This window comes from Mobula birostris, chromosome 23, assembly GCF_030028105.1.
Source record: "Mobula birostris isolate sMobBir1 chromosome 23, sMobBir1.hap1, whole genome shotgun sequence".
NCBI classification, from domain to species: domain Eukaryota; kingdom Metazoa; phylum Chordata; class Chondrichthyes; order Myliobatiformes; family Myliobatidae; genus Mobula; species Mobula birostris.
The window spans coordinates 15,447,439-15,472,369 of NC_092392.1; the positions used below are offsets into that span (position 1 = coordinate 15,447,439).

General features: G+C 40.3%; 1 protein-coding gene across 2 annotated transcripts in view; it reads left to right on the forward strand.

Annotated features, from left to right (window-relative positions):
* Positions 1–24,931, forward strand: part of ccdc146 (coiled-coil domain containing 146) — a 125,010-nt gene that overhangs the window by 99,424 nt on the left and 655 nt on the right. For both annotated transcript variants that reach the window (XM_072241620.1, XM_072241621.1), the window contains 3 exons: positions 12,236–12,364; positions 16,722–16,859; positions 23,982–24,230. In XM_072241620.1, the coding sequence (XP_072097721.1) occupies positions 12,236–12,364; positions 16,722–16,859; positions 23,982–24,230 (516 nt within the window). The remainder of the gene's footprint in view (positions 1–12,235; positions 12,365–16,721; positions 16,860–23,981; positions 24,231–24,931) is intronic.

The following is a 24,931-nucleotide window of genomic DNA, read 5'->3' on the forward strand; positions in this document are numbered from 1 at the left end:
GATGGACAAACTAGGCCAATAAAGCAGCATCTGCGGTCGGCAGCAGATATTCAGAAAATTAAGCAATTGTGGTTGAGAGATACATCCATTAGGCAAAGAGGAAAACATGTTTTTAAGAGGAAAAGGACATTTTGGAGACACCAAAATGAAAGTCCTCACCATTTCTACATATGTGATGGACACAACGAAACTGGAAAACAGAAACGGCATCGCTAGAGGAAACAGGGCTATGGTGTGTATAGTAAAGGCACTAGAGGGAGTCTGTGGGCTTGTTAGTCGACCTCCTGAGATGGAGACTGAGAAATCCAGAAAAGGAACAGGGGTCAGAGAAACGATGAGTACTTATGCCACTGCTCTACTCTATCTGCACCCAGAGCTGTGTGGCTAGGCACTGCTCAAATGCCATCTACAAATTTGCTGACGACACAATTGTTGGCAGAATTACAGGTGATGAAGAAGATGCATTCAGGAGCGAGATAGATCCACTGGTTGAGTGGTGTTTCAACAACAAACTTGCACTCAACATCCAAGGAATTGATTGTGGACTTCAGGAAGGCAAAATCAAGGGAATACGCACCAGTCCTCATCGAAGGATCAGCAGTGGAAAGTGTGAGCAGTTTCAAGTTCCTGGGTGACAACATCTCTGAGGGTCTATCCTGGGCCCAACATATCAATGCAATTACAAAGAAGGCACAACAGTGGCTATACTTGATTAGAAATTTAAGAAGACTTGGTATGTCACTTGCTAATTTCTACAGATGTACCATGGAGAGCATTCTAACTGATTGCATCAAAGTCTGGTATGGAGAGGCCACTGTATAGGTTTGAAAGAAGTTGCAGAAAGTTGTAAACTCAACCATCTCCACCATGGGCACTAGCCTTCCCAACATCAAAGACCCTTTCAAAAGATGATGCCTCAAAAAGGTGGCATCCATCATTAAGGAAACCCATCACCCAGGACATGCTGTCTTCTCATTACTACCATCAAGAAGGAGGCACAGGAGCCTGAAGACATGCACTGAACATTTTGAGAACAGCTTCATCCCTTCCCCTCTGCCATTAGATTTATGAATGGACAATGAGTCTACGAACACTACCTCACTATGCTTTCTTCTCTTCAATTTTATTATCACCGGCATGTGTCACGAAATTTGTTAACTTACCAGCAGCATTTCAATGCAATACGTAATATAGAAGAAAAAAAGTAAAGATAAATTAGTAAATCAATTACAGTATATATATATTGAATAGATTAAAAATTGTGCAAAAACAGAAATAATATATATTAAAAAAGTGAGGTAGTGTCCAAGGGTTCAATGTCCCTTTAGGAATCGGATTGCAGAGGGGAAGAAGCTGTTCCTGAATCGCTGAGTGTGTGCCTTCAGGCTTCTGTACCTCCTACCTGATGGTAACAGTGAGAAAAGGGCAACCCTGGGTGCTGGAGGTCCTTAATAATGGATGCTGCCTTTATGAGACACCGCTCCTTGAAGATGTCCTGGGTACTTTATAGACTAGTATCCAAGATGGAGCCGACTAAATTTACGACCCTCTGCAACTTCTTTTGGTCCTGTGCAGTAGCCCCCCGCCATACCAGACAGTGATGCAGCCTGCAAGAATGCTCTCCAGAGTACATCTATGGAAGTTTCTGAGTGTTATTGTTGGCATACCAAACCTCTTCAAACTCCTAATGAAGTACAGACACTGTCTTGTCTTCTCTATAGCTGCATCGATATGATGGGACCAGGTTAGGTCGTCAGAGATCTTGACACCCCAGGAACTTGAAGCTGCTCACTCTCTCCACTTCTGATCCCTCTATGAGGATTGGTATGTGTTCCTTCGACTTACCCTTCCTGAAGTCCACAATCAGCCCTTTCGTCTTATTGATGTTGAATGGAAGGTTGTTGCTGTGACACCACTCCACCAGTTGCATATCTCATTCCTGTATACCCTCTTGTCTCCATCTATTTTATCAATAATGTAGTGCCAAGAAAACAACCTCTCCCTCAATGTCAAAAAAACGAAGGAGTTGATCGTGGATTACAGGAGGAACAGAGACAGGCTAGCCCCTGTTGACATCAATGGGACTGTAGTTGAGAGGGTGAGTACTTTCAAGTTCCCCCAGAATACACATCACCCAGGATCTCATCTGGACTGTACATACTGGCTGTGTGGTGAAAAACGCACAATAGCGTCTCTTTTATCTCAGATGACTGAAGCTCAGCATGAGTCCCCAGATCCTCAGGGCACGATTGAGAGCATCCTGACTGCCTGTGTCACCACCTGGTACAGGAACTGTACTACCCTCAATTGACTGACTCTGCAGAGCGTATGGCAGACAGCCCAGCACATCTGTGGATGTGAACTTCCCACTATTCAGGACATTTGTAGCAGTATGTGAATAAAAAGGGCCCGGAGAATCATCAAGGACTCCAGCCTCCCCAACCACAAACTTTTTCAGCTGCTACTACCTGGCAAACGGTACCACAGCTTTAAGGCCAATACCAACAGGTTCTGGGACAGCTTCTTTCACCAGGCTATTAGATTTATTAATACACATTAATCTGATTGCACATCTGACTGTTGATCTGACTATGCAAAACAATTATGTATACAATCTTAGTGTTTATGCAATATCCTCCCACATTTTCCCCTCTTTATTGCTTGTACATCGTGACGGAGACACAACATAAGGACTTTTACTCCCTTGGATGTAAGAAATAAAATAAATACCATACAACTATATATATTTATACTGTATATAATTCTTATTGTAATTTATAGTTTTTTTATTATGTATTGCAATATATTACTCCTGCAAAAAAACAAATTTCACGACATATGCCAGCGATATTAGACCTGATTCTGATTCTGATAAATGTGAGAGCAGTGTGGAAGCTGACAACAAAAATGATGACGTTTTCAAGTTCTGTATAGGTCCAGGATACTGCACCAGTGTAGTTGTCAATGTACTGGAAACAATTGGGGACGTGATCCCAAATAAATCTAGAACAAAGATGAATCCATGCAAACAACAGGAATTCTGCAGATGCTGGAAATTCAAGCAACACACATCAAAGTTGCTGGTGAACGCAGCAGGCCAGGCAGCATCTCTAGGAAGAGGTACAGTCGACGTTTCAGGCCGACACCCTTCGTCAGGACTAACTGAAGGAAGAGTCTCGGCCTGAAACATCGACTGAAAGTGATTTGAAAGTGGGAGCCACTTTCAAATCTCTTACTAACTCTTCCTTCAGTTAGTCCTGACGAAGGGTCTCGGCCTGAAACGTCGACTGTACCTCTTCCTAGAGCCACTTTCAAATCTCTTACTAACTCTTCCTTCAGTTAGTCCTGACGAAGGGTGTCGGCCTGAAACGTCGACTGTACCTCTTCCTAGAGATGCTGCCTGGCCTGCTGCGTTCACCAGCAACTTTGATGAATCCATGCAAGTTCTCTTTGCTGCATCTTTAATATGGAGGAAGTGAGTAGAATTGAAAGAGAAGTTGTTGAGTCTGTATCATCATTGCTGTACACATACGGTTGCAAGGATTGCCAGAACATCAGGCATTCACCTTTGTGAATGGACAAAGTGAGCACAGTATTCAGTTCATTGTAATATCCAAACACAGGAACAGATTCTGGCCAGTTTCTGAGGGATACCCAGCCAGTAATACAAAGCAACTCATTAATTCTTCCAGAAAGACTACTGTAATACTCCCTGTTTTGATATTTATTTCATATTATTGCTCACTGTGTAGAAGGAAACTATCCAGATCTTTGTGCCAATGCTAACTCTCAGAACAGTTCCCCAAATGATTTCCCTATAACTTTTTCACTAAACTTGATCCTGATATTTCTATGACCCACCTACGCAAGGGATAATTTACAGTAGCTAATTAATTTACCAACCAGCAATCTTCAGCTTAGTTATATGTAACAGATAACATTAAAGCCTCAGTACTACCAAGCAATTTTGAGTACAACTTAACAATGCTCAAATAGACAATCAGGTCACTTGACAGGTTCACAATCTCATCTGTAATATGCCCCCATCATATAGACAATGTAACTTGCACAACCTATTTCTACAAAGATGACTGCATTTAGAGAAGGAGCAGCTGTTTTCATTTTGACAAGGAAGGCTAGGATGTGAAGGCAGATAGATGATCATCATATAACATTGCAGTGAAAGAAATGTGTGGGGTAGGAATATATCAGTGATTCTGGAGCCCTGATTTGGCAAATTCGTTTCTATATCCATCATGATGAAACATGAAAATTATTCTATTCATCAAAGACTCATTGGCAATGCCAAATTAGAAACTGCAATAAAATCACCCTGTGTCAAATATGAGAAAAGGAAATTCATTTATCTCTAAACACAATAATTATCCTGCATTTATTTCTTCCCCATCAACCCAGCTGATTTTATAAATGTTCCTCTATTGACCTTAGGTTAGCAGGTGGAAGGTTGTTGTTGCAAGCATGGGGACCATTGAGAGACTCAAAACAAGTAGCTTCTGGTTGATTGAGACTGAGAACTCTGAGCAGAGGAGGCGACACCTTATCAGCTACCAGAACAGTCACATTTAATTTGTACGCTGCTACCATGGGTGGAATCTGCATGACTGCACCTTAAACATTCACCACAGCTAAGTGACTCTTCCCATGTAAAGCTCAGAATCAGGTTTATTATCACCAGCATGTGGCGTGAAATTTGTTAATTTAGCAGCAGCAGTTTAATGCAATACATATTCTAGTAGAGAAAAAAATAATAATAATGATAATAAATAACATAAAACATAATAATAAATAAACAAGTAAATCAATTACATATATTGAATAGATTTTTTAAGTCCAAAAACAGAAACGCTGTATATTAAAAAAAGTGAAATAGTGTCCAAAGCTTCAATGTCCATTTAGGAATCGGATGGCAGAGGGGAAGAACCTGTTCCTGAATCGCTGAGTGTGTGCCTTCAGGCTTCTGTACCTCCAACCTGATGGTAACAGTGAGAAAAGGGCATGCCCTGGGTGCTGGACGTCCTTAATAATGGACGCTGCCTTTCTGAGACACTGCTCCCTAAAGATCTCCTGGTTACTTTGTAGGCTAATGCCCAAGATGGAGCTGACTAGATTTACAACCTCTGCAGCTTCTTTCTGTCCTGTGCAATAGCCCCTCCACACCAGACAGTGATGCAGCCTGTCAGAATGCTCTCCATGGTACAACTATAGAAGTTTCTGAGTGTATTTGTTGACATGCCAAATCCCTTCAAACTCCTAATAATGTATCGCCGCTGTCTTGCCTTCTTTATAACTACACCAATATGTTGGGACCAGCTTATATCCTCAGAGATCTTGGCACCAAGGAACTTGAAGCTGATCACTCTCTCCACTTCTGATCCCTTTATGAAGATTGGTATGTGCAGTACTCAGCTGCAGAATTCTGAAAGTGCCGCACTTCTAAAGTAAATTACAATGTTCTTGTTGTACATGAAGGCACCACATGAGTTGGAACAGACTCTATTGCTGTTACCAACAGTCCTAACAGTCCTTAACAATCTTCTAAATCCTGATATGAATAACGTACATTTTTTCCTTGTCTGTGATCAACAAGTTATTGTCATTCTCACAGACCTTACCCTCTGCTGAATTCCTTCCTGAACTATTCCTACCACTAAATACTTACTTGTCCTGAGCGTTTCATCAAATGTAAATACCTTCTTGTTCATTGTCTACCTCAAATGGATTGCCAATATCCATGGTGCTGCTTGTCAAGAACAAAATGCATCCAGAGGTGGGCTATCCTATTCTGTAGTGATTCCCTGAAGAAGTTTAATGCTGTAAAAGGACCCAGAAGCAAGAAGGCAAAACAAAAGTCAACGACAATCACAGCCTGGACATTCCCAGGTCACCATCTTCATGGTGGAGCTTTAAGATCAGAATCAAAATCAGATTTATTATCACCAATATATGTTGTGAAATTCATTGTTCTGCAGCAGCGGTACAATGAAAAAACATAAAAATTGGTTGTGAAGCTCCCTGAATATTTGCCCAAGTGCATGAAATATTGAAGATATTTGACTCGGATGAGCTGCCACCCTTGCCTTCCATTAAGCATAGCTTGCCGTTGGCCAACAGTTCCCAGGAGTTCCACGGCCTTTAAAGTCTGGAACTTTCTACTGCAGCTGAGACTTTATATGGGAAAACAGTGCCACTTGTCTCAGCTGCGGTGAATGTTTAAGTGGTAAGCAAAGATGAATTATTGATCGTGGAGATGTAGCTACCACACCGACTGATGAAAGAATAAAGTGGGGTAAGGATGATAGTGTGAAGTGAGAAGGGGTTCCTGGATAGAGATGTTAACAGTGAAAATGGAAAGACACTGAAAGTGAAGGTGTTACTGTAGAAGTGTGTTATAAAGAGATGGAAGTGCTTGGAGAGAGAGTGCTCATGCAGAGTTTGAAAACTGAAAAAATGTGATTGGTGGCGATCACATTGACCCATGCTTGATGGATCAGAGGATAAGCACAGGAAGCCCTTTCTCCAATGCCATGCTTATAAATCTGCTACAATGCTGGATCATCAAAATGGAAAATCACTTGGTGGTGACTAACAAATATGCATCCTGGTGCTCAGCTTCCATGAGATGCTTTATTCAGCTAGGTTATATTGTCACTGCTTTTGTTAAGACATGTCACCCGAAAAAAATGCCACAAAAATTGCAATTTTGATTACAGTTACAGTGAGTGCCCTTCTTTAGAGTGGTCATGTATATTGGAGCACTGAAGAATTTTATTTGTTGGAAACTTGCTGAAAGTATGCCCTCTGAGTCATGGTGTCACAGATCCAGAAGAAACAATTAACATAGTTGACCGATTACTCAGAGTGTGTTGGGTTGGGGCTGGCGGTTGGGGAAAGTGTTTCTTTGCTTGGGAGGATTTTTTGGTCATTAAACACTAATTCTTTCACATCCTCTTCCAAGTGGTGCTGCTACATTATCAGACACTTAATTTTCCCTCACTTGATTATTTTGTTTTGGGTTTTTCTCTTAATGCCACTTAAACATTTCTTTTTTGCACTTTTTCTGATCGTCCTACTATCTTTGCACTATTCTGGTGTTTTGTGTTTGTCACCACACTATTGCTGTATTTATTATATTGTTTACTTTGTGAGTTTCATGCAAGCAAGAAATTTATTTGTACCCTGATTTATTTGGCAATAAAATAAACTAATATCATCTGCTCCTTTGGTCTCTAGAGATGCCAATAAATTACAAGACCACTTCCTTCTAATTGAAAATTAATATCTTGAGATGTTCCCCTTGAAATTTTTTTAAACTATGAAGAGAAATATTATTTTTCTGTTTGTTTGAGAGAAGATTTTCTTTTAAATTTTTGTTGCTAAAGACAAAACTTATGGACAATGAAATTCTTAGAACAGTGATGCCACTGGACTTTAGATGGATCTTCCAACTATCCCAATGCACTTCTCCAGGTTGTGTATTAACAGAGGAATTAAATAACTATAGAGAAGTGTGCAATGTTGCAAATTAGCCTGCAAAATCCCAGAAACTTAGAAAAAAGGAACAGAAGTCAGGCATTTTAAAATAGCTCTAGAACAGTTCTAGAACTGTATTTCTGGCTACTTTAATCTCATACTACAACATTCTTCCCTATTATTCTTTTTGCCATTCTTTCCTGTTTTTATATTATGTCTCATCTTCTAACACATTTACACAATTATATGATATTCTTTCAAGTCCGATATATAAAATTTTAATTTACCATGTACAGTGGTGCTATGAAGTTTGTGACCCCTGTAGAATTTTCTCTATTTCTCCATAAGTATGACCTAAAATGTTATCAGATCTTCACCTGTCCTAATACTAGATAAAGAGAACCCAATTAAACAAATAACACAAAAAACATTATACTTGCTCATTTATTTTTTGAGAAAAATGATCCAATATTACATGTATTTGTTAGAAAAAGTTTGTGAACCTTTGCTTTCAGTAACTGGTGTTATCCCCTTGTACAACAATAACTTCAACCAAACGTTTCTGGTAACTATTGATAAGTCCTACACATCGGCTTGGAGAAATTTTATGCCATTCCTCCTTACAAAACTGCTTCAACTCTGGGATGTTGGTGGGCTTCTTTGCATTAACTACATGCTTCAATGTCCTTCTACAACATTTCTGTAGGATTAAGGTCAGGACTTGGACACGGCTATTCCAAAACACAAATTTTCTTCTTTGTAAACCATTCTGTTGTTCATTTACTCTGGTCTTTCAGATCATTATCCAACTTATATTAAGCTTCAGGTGATGGACTGCCACCCTGACATTCTCCTGTAAAATGTCTTGATACAATTTTGAACTTACTTTTCCCTCAATGATTGCAAGCTGTCCAGTCCTGAGGCAACAAAGCAGCACCAAACCATGAGGCTCATTCCACCATACTTTACAGTTGGGGTGAGGTTTTGCTGTTGGTGTGCAGTGCCCTTCTTCCTCCAAACATAGCAATGTGCATTTCTGCCAAAAAAATTCAACTTTTGTCTCATCTGTCCACAGAACATTGTCGCAGAAATGTTGTAGAACATCCAGGTGGTCTTTTGCAAATTTGAGACTGCAGCAAATTTTTTTGGAGAGCAGTGGTTTCCTGCATGGTGTCGTTCCATGAGCACCATTCTTGTTCAGTATTTTTCTTGTAGTGGACACATTAACAGACACTTAAGCAAATTCTAGAGTTTCTATATGTCTTTTTGCTGTTACCCTTGGGTTCTCTTTCACTTCCTTCAGTATTGCACATTATGGCTCTTAGTGTGATCTTTGCAGGTGCCCACTCCTAGGGAGAGAAACAACAGTACTGAGCTTCCTCCATTTGTAGACAATTTCTCTTACTGTGGATCTTTAGAAATGCTTTTGTAGCCTTTTCCAGCTTCATTCATCTCCACAATTCTTCTTCTAAGGTCCTCTGAAAGTTGTTTTGATCAAGGCATGGTGCACATTCTCTTTCTTGAGAAGAGCAGGCTCTGTCAGTAACTTGACTTTGTGTGTCTTTTTTTATAGGGCAGGGCACCTCTTCAACCCACACCTCCAATCTCCTCTCATTGATTGCAACACCTGACTCCAAATAACTTTTGCAAAAGACACTACCCCAGAGGTTCACATACTTTTTCCAACAAATACATGTAATATAGGATAATTTTTCTCATTAAATAAATGAACAAGTATAATGTTTTGTGTTATTTATCTAATTGGGTTCTCTTTATCTAGTTTCAGTATTTACGTGAAGATCTGATTACATTTTAGGTCATATTTATACGGAAACAGAAAATTCTACAGAGTAACAAACTTTCTAGCACCACTGTATATGGTGTCTTCTCCCACAGGAACCCTTCTTTCTCATTTGAATCTATTGTTTTTTTCTAAAAATCCCTTTAATTGTCTGCCACTGCATTTTGACTAACCAATACTTTAACTTAATTTTCTAGTTTTCCATCATTAGATCTGCTTTTATGAATTCATATTACTCTTATATAACATTAAAATATCAACCTTGAATCCATTCTTCTTTCCAACAAACTGTAAATGTAAGCATATGATATTCGCTGTTTCGAGTTGTCTCACGAGATCGTGAAATAATTATATTTTGTTCCACGATACCAGGTCTAGTACAATGAGACGCTGAAACATTTAATGGAAAATATTGCTAAAAATATAGAATTAGAAATCGGTTGTTAGGTTAGGACAAACATAGATTAAATGATTTTCCATGTTCTAAAATAGTTAATTAACCATGAAACACACATCAAAGTTGCTGGTGAACACAGCAGGCCAGGCAGCATCTCTAGGAAGAGGTGCAGTCGACGTTTCAGGCCGAGACTCTTCATCAGGACTAACTGAAGGAAGATGAGTGAAGATGGCCTGCTGCGTTCACCAGCAACTTTTATGTGTGTTGCTTGAATTTCCAGCATCTGCAGAATTCCTGTTGTTTGCGTTTTTAAATTAACCATGAATGTGGTGTTCAACAGAAAATAAGAGAAAAGAGTACAATGTATCATCATCAACAACCTTCGTATATGTGGAATCTTTAACAGAATGAAACACACATGTCATTTTGCAAGAATGTGATCAAACAAAACTTGACACCCAGCCAAACTGGAGATTTTTGCCATTGCCAGAATTTACTTCCTTTCCTTAATTGCTGTCGAGATGTTAATGGGAGCCATCTTCTTGAACTGCTTCAGTTGATTACTTCAGATGACATTACATTTGATTAAAGTTTTAACGAGTCTTCCAAAAACTGAAGTGCAGAGACTAAGATTTTTTTTTTGGAAATTCCAGCGTTTCGAGCCAAACACAATGAAGGAAAGGAATGACTATACTTGAAGATGAGCAAAGAGACCAGCTCTAGCGTAAATATTAATCTTGGTGCACGGTAGCAGTGGAAATTACAGAGAAGGACAAAATGAGGCAATGGAGGAATTTGAAAACCAGATAGAAAATTTTAAAACCTAAGTATCATAGATCAAAGTACTATTGGTCAACAGTGCATGAATGTGGAGTGAATGTAACATAGTGTGAGTTAAGATACAGGCATTAAAGTTTTAGTTAACAGTTAGGCAGCATAAAAGGAAGCTAACCACAAAGATATTGAGATGGTCACATTTAGATGTTACAAGATATTGTTGGTAGTTTTAGGAACATGATCTGAGGTAGCTCTTTGACAATTATACAGAAGTGGAAGTAACATGGTCTATTTTATTGGCATGGATATATTTGTTCTGTAGCTCTTCAGCCCATAAGTGCAATTATGAAGAAAGCACAGAAGAACTCCAGTTCCTTAGAAGTTTATGAAGATTCGGCATGGCATCTAAAGCTTTGACAAACTTCTATAGGTGTGTAGTGACAGTTTGTTGACTGGCTGTATCATAACCTGGTATGGAAACACCAAAGCCCTTGAACAGAAAATCTTCCAAACTGCAGCGGATACAGCCCAATCCATCATGGGTAAAGCCCTGCTGACTATTGAGCATATCTACATGAAGCATTGTCACAGGAAAGCAGCATCCATCATCAGGAACCCTCATTGTCACAGGAAAGCAGCATCCATCATCAGGAACCCTCATCACCCAGGACATGCTCTCTTCTTGCTGCTGCCATCAGGAAGAAGGTACAGGAACAGTTATGATCCCTCAACCATTAGGCTCTTGAACCAAAGGGGATAAGGGGATAACTTCACTCAGCTTCACTTGCCCCATCATTGAAATGTTCCCACAACCTATGGATTCACTTCTTTCTATTTAACAAAACTATAAAAGTTTATTTACAACACATATACACAGATGTACAGACAATTAATATTTACAAAGACAGTAAGTATACTCAAAATATGGTTACTACCGTCTATAAAACAGTCAATACCACGGGGGAACCACTGCTAACGGAAGTTCCCCGGTGTGCCTGCCGAGACCGCCTGCTCCGTCTCCGTGAATGGCTATCTTGTCTAGGCCCGGGACCAAGCCCACCAGGAGATCCTCCTCACGCCCTGCCCCCTTTCGAACTGGGTGCCCATATATGAGGAGCCCGAGACTAAAGTGCACCCAGAACCTCAGCAGCAGCACCCTGAGAAACTCAAAGAGCAGCTGCAACCTCTCACGTTCCGTAAATGCGTGATACACTGACTCCTCCTGCCTATGGACTCACTTTCAAGGACACTTCATCTCATGTTTATTGCTTATTTATTTATTTATTATTATTATTTCTTTTGTGTTTGCAGTTTGTTGGCTTTTCCACAATGGTTGGAAGCCCTAGATGGTGCGGTCTTTCATTGATTCTATTAGGGTTATTATTCTAATATGGATTTATTGAGTACGCTCAGAAGAAAATGAATCTGAGGGTTGTACATGGTGACATATATGTACTTTAATAATAAAATTACTTTGAACTTTGACCTTTTTGGAGTCTAAAATCCAGGTTATTGACATTTGATTTACTCTTTAATAGAATGAAAATTCTTGACAGATTAAAATGTTGGGCAAGAAATACTAACTTAATAATTTATTCTCACAGTGAATAACAGTACTAGTGTAGCGAAATGTGTCCTCTTTATCAATACACATGTTTGCAAATCAGTATCTTCATGTACTGATTAGGAAGTAAAGAGTCACATTCCTGATGCTGGTCTATATAAACTTTGTTTAACTCTTACAATCTTTATAATTATTTCTACTGCAGCTTATTCAGTGTCAAGACAAAGTCCAAAGTCTTGAGAAGATTTTAGTAGATCCTTCAAATGCGAACAGAGCACGGTTATTGGGTGGAGAGGACCCATCATTTGAAGAAATATACACAAGAGTAAATGAGGTAATATGCTGCTCATTAAAATTTATTAACTATGCCAGGCAAGTTATGTACAAAACTTTATTCATATCTCTTGAACAGTGAGAAAAAGCTAAATGGAGCAACTTAAAACAAACATTATTTGTGTGAGAAATCAGCCTGAATTTGTTCAGTGCAATAAAATTTCATTGCAAAATATACTTGTAACCAGATATATTCAATTGTCCATTCCTGTAGAAAAGGGTCCTGAGCTTGCAAAGTGTAAATACATATTAAAATGTCATCAATTACCAAAGACTTGCGTGAGATATTAAAAAATTACCTGAGATTAAAGTGGTCTGGAACTTTATTAAAGCTTGGCCACCAATCATACAGTAATGAGGTTATAAAGAGTTACAGAGTCATACAATACAAAAACAGGTCATATGGCCCACAATGTACATACTGACTAACAAGTATCTCTCTACACTAATTCTCTGCCCATTTTACTAAGTGATCAATTCATCCAATATCTTATGACTATCTTCCTGTCAACAACTCTACTCATTTTGTGTTGTACAGAAAATTACTCATCATACGGTATGGTAGCATAGCAACTAGTGTAACATTTTTACTGTGCCAGTGACCCAGCTTCAATTCCACCACTGTTTGTAAAGAGTTTGTACTTTCTCCTTACTTACAGTTACCCACGAAATAGAAAAAAACAAAGAATGAATGACAGAAAACATCAGAACCCCGAAGCCCCCCACCCCTCCCACACACAAGCAGCATCAACCCTAGCCCCTCACCTCTCCCCTACCCGTCCTCTCTCTCCACTTGCTCTATCAAAAGCATCAACCCCCACCATCCACCATGGAAGCAGTAGCAATACCTCCCCCACCCCCCCATGACCATGAGCTAGAGTCTATCAAAAACTACTGTCCATCCCAACACTTTGACATCCCAGACAGGCTCTCTCTCTCTCACTAACGAGGGAGAGAGAGAGATATCGCTCCCACCACAACAAGAGGGGAGACCAACAGCTCTTTGTTTCAGTGTTACAATCTGCCGCATCGCTTGTCCAAGTTCCCCCAAGTCGGTATGAATATTAAACTGGAGTTTGGTTTCAGGTTTATACTTGCTGTTCAAGAACATGTAGTGGTAATCCTGGCTTCCTGATTTATACTCATTAGTGACTGAGTGTAAGATACATTTTGTTCACAAGATTGCAGGTTCTGACAGTTTATAATTCTAATCATGGAGCCACATGGATGCCTGGTTCAAAGTCGGTAGGTAGGTCCTGAATCTATCCCATGAGTACAATGACAGAAACACAAAACAAAATATTTGCCATCTTCAGCAGGAAGGTGGGAGTTTACGATGATCACTCTTGCCAATACCATCACCTCTTACAGCAGTTAGGTTGATGAGAATGAGTTCAAATTGGAATTGGTCCTGTGGTGGTTCAGTCACCATTTGCTGCAGACCCTGTTTGGCAATGACATCCTTCAGTGGTTATAATCATCGAGGTTTCCTTTTGCGTCATGCTTTGACGCATAATAAGTTGCTGATTCAACTTTACAGAGCAACTGGATTCTATGTTCCTTTGTCGTATCCAACCCAGGTGTGGACATCATTTATCTGCTTTTTTTCTTGTCTTGTTGCTTCAGTATGTTTGGCTGTTTCAGAGAGCAGTTGCAAACCAATCACACTGACACCCCAAACACAAACTGTTCCAGCTGCCACCATCCCAGAAATGGTACTGCAGCATGAAAGCCAGGATCAACAGGCTCTGGGACAGCTTCTTCCACCAGACCATCAGACTGATTAATTCACACTGAAACAATTGTATTTCTGTCCTGTTGTACACACTATTTATTACAAATTACTATAAATTGCACATTATACATTTAGACAGAGACGTAATGTACAGATTTTTACTCATGTATGTGAAAGATGTAAGTAATAATGTCAATTCAATTTACTGTAAAATTTCTATTACAGTTGTCCAAAAAGCTGTGACTTTTCTTTATTCATTGAAGAACTAAGCTTCCCACTCCATATTCTAAGATATTAGACAGGAAAAAAATCATTATTTTGGGAATCACAATAACAGATATGTACATTGAGAATAAATTGTCTGAATGGATAAATGATCTATGCTACATTGCAAACAGAATTCAGTTTAGTTGTTGTCAAATTGTAATTATTATGACTTTAGGCCTGGTTATAAACTACAAACTGTCACTTATTGAAAGCAATGCTAAAAGTTTTGTACACTTTCTAAAGCATTTTCCCATATACAATTGTGACACTGCTGGCATGGTTGTAACAAATATTGTTACATTAATACTTAGTAAAAATGCTGGAAGTACTTATCAGCTAACTGGGTCTCTTCTATGGATAAGAGGACATTTGCTAGGGTAGATGTGAAGATGGTATTTTTATTCAAGGATAAATCCAAAAATAAATGCCATAAGATGGTCACTGGATTAATTATCATTGATATGAAGCATTACACTGTTTTCACTGGCTATTACTGCTGCTTGGGCTGCTGATTATTTGCATAATTTTCTATTTTATTTTAGCCAGGGAAATATTCTGGTGTGAAACTGATAATGTGGAGAAATTATTGTTAGTCATGCCAAGCTGATAAATTACCTACCCTAATTAAGGTCATTGCTTAAGCATTAGCTGTCTATTTCCTTAATGTAAAAAGTTTTAAAAAGATATCTAGGATATATTAAGATCTACCAGGGCCTCCCAATCTTTTTTTATGCCATGGACCGATAGCATTAAGCAAGGGGTCCGTGGACCCCAAGTTGGGAATCCCTGATGGGTGAACTTCCAAAACTACAGAATTTACTGCATGGAAACTGGCCATTGTAAAGGTGTTTACTTCATTCTTTCTAAGGATATCATAATTTACTTCTATTATGTTTTTTCCCATGTACTTATTGTTTTAAGCATCAAAGCTCTACCTCAGTCACTTCACGTGGTGTTATGTTCTAATCCTAACTATTGAGAAAAGCAGTTTCAGACTAATTCCTTCATGGATTTATCAATGACATTCCCGTGGCTCCTAGCTTACCCATGTTAATCATTGCTATATCAAGTGCAGCATTTATCATTTTGTCTTGGTCTTGGTCTAGAACAAAAATGCCAAGATGGTTTAACTTTTAATTTACTAAATGTACACCCAATTCTGCTTTCATCATCGCACTGGTCCCTCTGTTTATTTATTCTTCTACTGGTAAAATATTTTAAAGTGCTGGGAACTCAAAAACTAACATTCTGAATAATACTCTTTTATTTTTCATGATGCATGTTGCATTGTAAAAAAAAAGGCCCTCTATTTGACGGGGTTGACCATGAATGTTGCATCCTAGCTGTCTACGTGATATGCAAACTAGGGCTGTATGATACAGAGAGTAAACTGTTGCCCACGCAGCAGGCTGCCCTTTCCACACAGCTGATGAATCCAAAGGAACGGAAGAAACCAATAGAGTTTGCCACTCACAGGAGCTGAACTCAACATAGGACTGCCTCAGGGACTCCAAATCCAGATTTTTCCTTGGGGTTTACACCTGGAGCTTTCCCAATGAGTGGGTACAGCCACATGGCAGTGGAGATTTGAAATCCAAGTTTTCCTTCTAGATGTGCCACAGTTAACAAAACCGAAGAGACTGGTTTTAAGGTGCCAGTAACCCACCTTTGCCCCTCACTGTCAGTAGAAACAGTTCTGTTGGGCTTAGTAGCTAAGCCTTGGGCAGGTGGGGTTCATTAGCCTTGTATGGCACCCACCTTGGAGAAGGAAAACTCTGATGTTAAACCTCCGCTGCCTTATGGCCATACCCACACATGGGAAAGACTTCAGGAGTAAACTCTGAGGAAGAATTCTGGAGGCAGGGTCCCTAAGGCAGTTTGATGCTGTTTACAACTTCACTCTGGTAACTTCTGCAATGACACTGGTGCCAAGCTGTATCAGCGCTTGCCCTTCCTTGGACTACATCAGTGACGTGGAGAGGGGGAACTCACTGCATGGGCAACAGCTGGTTCTTCAAATCTTCCCACCCAGGCTTGCACCCTGGAGAGGACACAGTCCACCAGATGCGCAAACCCACAATCCCTTGGGATCGACGGCTGCCTACCAGTGGAGTAGCTAAGCCACACATAAAGGTCAGGAGGTTGACTTGGTTGTCAGAGGCTATTTGAGACGTCCACCACTGGGAGCATTTAATAAGTAGTTGGACCTTATCCCCACTACCTGGCTTTGACAACCTTAAAGAATCCATTTATATTTATTTATAAATATTGCAATATTTATAGTGTACATTCACTTGTTGTATTGTTTTATTTCTGATTCTTTTCATTAATTCAGTCTTTTTCTCCGTTGTTGTAGATGGAGTTGAAACTGGCAGGAAAGGAGGAGCAATTATTGGAGAAAGATCTAATCCTTGAACAAGTGACCCGCCTTACTGAACGAATTAGTGTCAAAGCAATGAATGGCAAAGAGGACACACTCACCTTAGCTAAGAAGGTACACTGAAACACTAAACTTCTCAATATTGAATTGTACTCAGAGAAAAGTATTTCAAATTATTGATGTGTTGATTGCAAAGCTACTTTGAAGTCACTTAATAGAAATATCTTGTAATATGCTTTTTTAAATTGAAATCAATTATTCACTTTTGAAAAAAAATACAAATATTGCACTCTGCATTACTCTCTTAAATGCATCAGTTCCACTCCCCCTTCTCAGCCTCCGTCCTTCTTTAATCCTAGTTCACGCCCTCAATCTGCTCCCATTCCAAACATTCATTCCCAGCTCCACTCAACTCCTATTCCAGAATCAATTACTTTTCTCACAACGCATTGTGCTCTGATGCCAACATAATCTCCAGACAATTCTCACACTCCAACCCTGGACTCCCATCCTGTTCCATCCTACAACTCCCACCTTCCCCTAAACTATACCCATCCTTGTTTCATCTTCCCTCCTCTCCTATTCCCAACCAAAACAAATCTTCCTCACAACCTTTGTATTGGTGGTGTTATACGGTTGCCAATTTGGCACAGCGAGGCAAGCTGAGAGTCCAGAATCAGTTTATAGCCTCTAGCTGATGGATATATAAATATTGGCAATACTGGCAAAAGTTCATTTACGTTAATCCGCAATAGCAGTCACAGCTTTAGATGAATGCTTCAGTGCATTTGGCAGTGGAACACTTGGATAATGGGGACAAAACTGCTCACAATACTCCAAATGTATTTTGACTAATGCCTTATAAAGCCTCAGCATTACATCCTGCTTTTAATTTCTTGTTCTCTGGAAATGAATGCTAACAATACATTTATCTTCCTTACTAATAACTCAACCCGCAAGTTAATCTTTAGAAAATCTGCACTAGGACTCCCAAATCTCTTTGCACCTCTGATTTTTGAATTCGCTCCCTGTTTAGAAAATAGTCTCTGCCTTTATTCCTTTTACTGAAGTGCATGACCATACAGTTCCCTGCATTGTATTCCATCTGCTACTTCTTTACCATTCTCATAATCTGTCCAAGTTCTCTTACAGATTCCCTGCTTCTTCAACACTACCATGTTCCTCCGCCTATTTTTGTATCATCCACAAACTTGGCCACAAAACTATCAACTCCATCAGTCCTGCCAAAGGGTTTCAGCCCAAAATGTCAACTGTACTTTTTTTCCATAGATGCTGCCTGGCCTGCTGAGTTCCTCCAGCATTTTGTGTGTGTTGTTCAGATTTACAACATCCACAGATGTTCTCTTGTTTGTAATTCCATCATCCAGATTATTAACATATTGCATGAAAAGTATCAGACTCAACACCAGTCTCCACGGGACACCATTAGTCACAATAGATAATCAGAAAAGGCCCTCTGTATTCCCATTCTTTGCCTTCTACCAGATGGCCAATCTTCTGTCCATGCTAGTATCTTTCCTTTAATACCATATGCTCTTACTTTCTTTGGCTGCCTCAAATGTGGCATCTTGTCAAAGGCCTTCTAAAAATCCAAGTAAGCAACATGTACTGATTCTCCTACAACTGTCCTGCCTGCTTTTTCCTCTAAGAATTCCAACAGATTTTTCAGACAAGTTTTTCCTTTGAAGAAACCATGCTGTCTTAAGCCTATTTTATCATGTACCTCCAAGTACCCTGAAACCTCATCCTTAATAATGGAATCTAACACCTTACCAGTCACTGAAGTCAGGCTAATTTCCTGGAATAATTTCCTGTGTTTTGCCTTTCTCCTTCTTAAAGAGAGGTGGCATTTGTGATTTTCCAGTTCTCTGGAACCATTACAGAATCTAGTAATTCTTCAAGGATCACTACTAATGCCTCTACAATTTCTTCAGCTACTTCTTTCAGAACCTTGGGGTATAGTCCATCTGGTCCAGGTGACTTATCTACCTTCAGTCCTTACAGCTTCCCAAGCGTCTTTTAGACAATAGACAATAGGTGCAGAAGTAGACCATTTGGCCCTTCGAGCCTGCACCACCATTCTGAGATCATGGCTGATCATCTACTATCAATACCCGGTTCTTGCCTTGTCCCCATAACCTTTGATTCCCCTATCCATAAGATATCTATCTAGCTCCTTCTTGAAAGCATCTACAGAATCGGCCTCCACTGCCTTCTGAGGCAGCGCGTTCCACACCTCCACAACTCTCTGGGAGAAGAAGTTCCTCCTCAACTCTGTCCTAAATGACCTACCCCTTATTCTTAAACCATGCCCTCTGGTACTGGACTCTCCCAGCATCTGGAACATATTTCCTGCCTCTATCTTGTCCAATCCCTTAATAATCTTATATGTCTCAATCAGATCCCCCCTCAATCTCCTTAATTCCAGCAGTGTACCAGCCCAGTCTCTCTAACCTCTCTGCGTAAGACAGTCCGGACATCCCAGGAATTAACCTAGTGAACCTACGCTGCACCTCCTCCACAGCCAGGATGTCCTTCCTTAACCCTGGAGACCAAAACTGCACACAATACTCCAGGTGTGGTCTCACCAGGGCCCTGTACAAATGCAAAAGGATTTCCTTGCTTTTGTACTCAATTCCCTTTGTAATAAAGGCCAACATTCCATTAGCCTTCTTCACTGCCTGCTGCACTTGCTCATTCAGCTTCAGAGACTGATGAACAAGTACTCCTAGATCTCTTTGTATTTCTCCCTTACCTAACTCCACACCGTTTAGATAATAATCTGCCTTCCTGTTCTTGCTCCCAAAGTGAATAACCTCACACTTATTCACATTAAACGCCATCTGCCAAGTTTCTGCCCACTCACCCAGCCTATCCAAGTCACCTTGAATTCTCCTAACATCCTCATCACATGTCACACTGCCACCCAGCTTAGAATCATCAGCAAACTTGCTGATGTTATTCACAATGCCTTCCTCTAAATCATTGATGTAAATCATAAACAGCTGTGGTCCCAATACCGAGCCCTGTGGCACCCCACTAGTCACCACCTGCCATTCCGAGAAACACCCATTCACTGCTACCCTTTGCTTTCTATCTGCCAACCAGTTTTCTATCCATGGAAATATCCTCCCCCCAATGCCATGAGCTTTGATTTTACCCACCAATCTCCTATGTGGTACCTTATCAAATGTCTTCTGAAAGTCAAGGTACACCACATCCACTGGATCTCCCGCGTCTATCTTCCTGGTTACATCCTCGAAAAACTCCAATAGATTAGTCAAGCATGATTTGCCCTTGGTAAATCCATGCCGGCTCAGCCCAATCCTATCACTGCTATCAAGATATGCCACTATTTCATCTTTAATAATGGACTCTAGCATCTTCCCCACTACTGATGTTAGGCTAACAGGGCGATAGTTCCCTGTTTTCTCCCTCCCTCCTTTCTTAAAAAGTGGGATAACATTAGCCATTCGCCAATCCTCAGGAACTGATCCTGAATCTAAGGAACATTGGAAAATGATCACCAATGCATCTGCAATTTCCAGAGCCACCTCCTTTAGTATCCTAGGATGCAGACCATCTGTGCCTGGGAATTTGTTAGCATTCAGTCCCATCAGTCTACTCATCACCATTTCCTTCCTAATGTCAATCTGTTTCAGATCCTCTGTTACCTTATTACCTTGGCCCATCCATACATCTGGGAGATTGCTTGTGTCTTCCCTAGTGAAGACAGATCCAAAGTACTTATTAAATTCGTCTGCCATTTCTCTGTTTCCCATAACAATTTCTCCCAATTCATTCTTCAAGGGCCCAACATTGTTCTTAACCATCTTCCCTCTCTGCACATACCTAAAAAAACTTTTGCTATCCTCCTTTATATTCCTAGCTAGCTTGCGTTCATACCTCATTTTTTCTCCCCGTATAGCCTTTTTAGTTAAGTTCTGTTGCCCCTTAAAAATTTCCCAATCATCCGTCTTCCCAATCACCTTAGCTCTGTTATACTTCTTTTTTAATGCTATGCTATCTCTGACTTCCTTTGTCAACCACTGTGGCCACTTTCCCCACTTTGAATCCTTCCTTCTCCGGGGGATGAACTGATTTTGCACCTTGTGCATTATTCCCAAGAATACCTGCCATTGCTGTTCCACTGTCTTTTCTGCTAGGATATCCGACCAGTCAGCTTTGGCCAGCTCCTCCCTCATGGCTCCATAGTCTCCTTTGTTCAACAGCAATACTGACACTTCAGATCTGCCCTTATCCCTCTCAACTTGCAGATAAAAACTTATCATATTATGGTCACTACCTCCTAATGGCTCCTTTACTTCAAGATCACTTATCAAATCCTGTTCATTGCACAACACTAAATCCAGAATAGCCTTATCCCTGATCAGCTCTTGTACAAGCTGCTCCAAAAATGCATCCCGTAGGCACTCTACAAACTCCCTATCCTGGGGTCCAGTACCAACCTGATTTTCCCTGTTCACCTGCATGTTGAAATCCCCCTTTGCCACATGCCATCGTTAACTCCTATTCAACTTGCACCCAATATCCATGCTACTGTTTGGGGGCCTGTAGATAACACCTATTAGGGTCTTTTTGCCTTTACTGTTTCTCAGTTCTATCCACACTGACTCTACTTCTCCTGATTCTATGTTCCCCCTTGCAAGGGACTGAATCACATTCCTCACTAACAGGGCCACCCCACCCCCTCTGCCCACCTTTCTGTCCCTTCAATAGCACGTATACCCTTGTACATTCAATTCTCAGGTCTGATCCCCCTGCAGCCATGTCTCCGTTAACCCAACAACATCATAGTTACCCATTCGCACCTGAGCTTCAAGCTCATCCGCCTTATTTCTGACACTTCACACATTCAGATATAGAATTTTTAACCCATTTCTCCTCTCTCTGTTTAAATCGCTGCCTATTGTGCATAACCCAGCTCCCCGAACTCTCACAGGGCCATATGCCCCTTGAATTTTGTTGTCCTTCCTAAATTTACTTACTCTTTCTGCACATTTAACTCCATGCTCCGTCAGACCATCCCTCTGCACATGTATCCTCCTTATCACTCGTTCCGCCTCACCTTTCTCTACTTCACACTTAATATTCCGGAACTGTGTAGTCCCCACCTGTCCTTTATACTTCATCTCGCTATCCTCTCTCACATTCTGGATCCCTGCCCCCTGCAAATTTAGTTTAAACCCCCGCCCCCCAGCAGCATTCTTATTCTTTTAAGAATAGTGACTACACTCACTTCTGTCCCCTGACTGTCTCAAATTTCTGGCATTTCTTCCACTGATGAAAAAATATTTATTCTGTTTGTCTCATTTTCTCTTCACTCTTCCTCGTTCCTGCCTAATACTCTCATATTTGCCCTGCTCCAACTCTCCCAAAAAGTTCAAATTTATTCTTATTCATAGCTGTCTTAAAACGCAAGTTGTTGTGATCACTGTTTCCTAACTGTTCTCCCACTGAAAGGTCAGTTACCTGGCTGGGCTCATTACCCTACTTTTGTTGTACTATCAACAATACATATGATTTAAGAAACCCTCCAGATACACCTCAGAAATTCTGCCCCATCTAAACATTTTGCTCTAAGGAGTCCTCAGTCTCTATTAGGAATTTAAAGTCACCCAGTACAACAACCCTGTTGTTTATACACATTTTCCTAATCTGCCTGCAAATCTGTTTCCTCAATGTCCTGGAGCTACTGGGGAGGAGGTTCTGTAGTTATAATCCCATCAGAATGATTGCTCCTTTCTCATTTTTGAGTTCTACCCATATAGATTCAATAGATGAGCCCTCCATTATATCCTCTCTGAGTGCAGTTGTAATATTGTCCCTGATTAGCACAACTCTCAATCCACCTCTCCCCCCAGCCACCTCTTTACCTCCTTCTCTATCCGATCTAAAAGATCAAGACCCTGGAATATTAAGCATCCACTTCTTTCCTCTCTAATCCAAGTTTCCGTTATGGAAATACAATGAGGGCTCATCTATCGAATCTATATGGGTAGAACTCAAAAATGAGACAGGATCATAGTTCCATGTACTGATCCATATTCTAAGTTCATCACCCTTACCCACAATGCTCATTAAAATGCACACATTTCAAGCACTCCTTCTCATTCTGTCTATTACCTTGCTCCTGCCTGTTCTTACTGGTCATGACATCTACCTTCCACCCGATCCCTCAACTTTTTGACCCAGTGCTCTGGTTCTGATCTCCCTGCTAACTAGTTTAAATCACCCTCAGTAGCACTAGCAAACTTCTCATCAAGAATATCAGTTTCCTTCCTCCCCCCCCCCCACCCGAGCTAAGATGTGTCTTGTACAGGTTGTCCCGGCCTCAGAAGACATTCCAATAATCCAAAAAAGCTGAAATCCTGCCTCCTGCACCAATTCCTCAACCACACATTCTTCTGTTGTCTTTCTTTTTCTATCCTGACACCAGAAGTAATCTAGAGATTACTACCTTTGAGGTTCTGCTCTTCAGTCTCTTTTCCACTTCACTATACTCACTGTGCAAGACCTCGTCCTCCTTTCTACTTATGTCATTGGTGCCAATATGCATCACAGTCTTCTGGCTGCTTTGCCTCCCTCTTGAGAATGTTCTACAGCCGCTGAGACAAACTTGACTCTGACACCTGGAAGGCAATACACCATCCTGGCATCTCTTTCACAGCCACAAAATCTGCTGTTGGAAACCCTGTCGTCCTGTCTTAGCCAGTAATTTGCTGATGCAGCATTAACTAACTACTGATGACACATGGAACGCCCACATTTAATTTTGGTGTACAAGCAGAGCTCTTTGATTAAAACTGGGAAAACATTCAGTCTTTTTGACCGATGCCAAGTGTTCCTGGCGTTTTCTAGTTTTGTTTCAGATTTTCAGCATCTGTAGCTGTTTGATTAGTTTCTCACTGCCTCACATGCTGGGATTTGATCCAGTACACTCAAGTTTTGCCTTGAGGCTAAAGGATTCTCTGCTAGCCAAGTCTTTCTGAACTCTGTCTTCAAATGCATTGCCATTCAAATTGCTCACAATTTCAAGTGTTTATTATAGCCAGCAACACTAAGAGGCAACCATTGTGTAAAATGCTCATTTATCCACGTAATGACTGATCTTATGTTTCAATAATGTCATTTTCTTAAGTTTAATGATTGTTTCGGAGGGATTTTCATCTAAATTAAAATCTAAATCTGCAGATGAATGAAATCCAAGGGAAGATTAAGGACGTTACACGGAAGATGATGGCTGTGGTCTCAGAGCTGTCCATGCAACAAGCCAATACCATACAACTCCAACAGAGCGTCAAGGATAAGCAGCAGTTCTTGGAGGCATGCCACCTACGAATGGAGCAGGGATTGGCACCCAGTGAGGAGTTTGAAAACGAGTGGCTGAAAATACTGAACAAAGAAAACAGAAACAAACTGGAGATAATGATGAAATCCAAGGTACAAATCCAGCTGATTCTATTAGCTATCAGAAAAACTATCATGCAAAGGAAAAATGCAAATAAAGATACAGCTAAACCACAGCAGAATGTACATTTAAGGGCACACAGCATGCAGTTTTGATTCCAGCACTTAAATCATCAAATCTACTCCCATAAGAGTGGTGAAGAAGCTGGTGCTGCTGTCACTCATCTCCAGCAACTGGGTTAATAGTTTCTGAATGGAGTTTCACATTCTCTCTAAGATCGTGTAAGTTTTCCCCTGTGTATGAGTTTCTTTTTCACAAGAAGTGCTGGTTGCTAGGGTAATTAGCTACTGTAAGTTACTTTGAGTGTTAATAGATGGCAAATGAATAAGGAGTTAATGAGAGCATGTGAGAACAAATAGTTGACATAGAAAATACAGTATATGGGAATAGAACTAAGAGAATTGTTCTGAGAGCCACGATGACCAAATGGGTTCTCTTGTTGTGAGAATATATTAATATCAGGTCTTAATAATGACTCTAATAAAGCATAAAAACCTTTGTATAAAAATCCCTGAGTAAGGACATGTAAGGTAAATTGTAGGCTACTAGAGTGGGAGGAGATCACAAGTTTTACATGACTGAGGCTTCCTGGAAGAGGCGTATTCTCATTTCCAGTCTGCAGTAAATATTTGTATATTGATCAGCATCTGATATAAAAGCCATTGACTTTGTT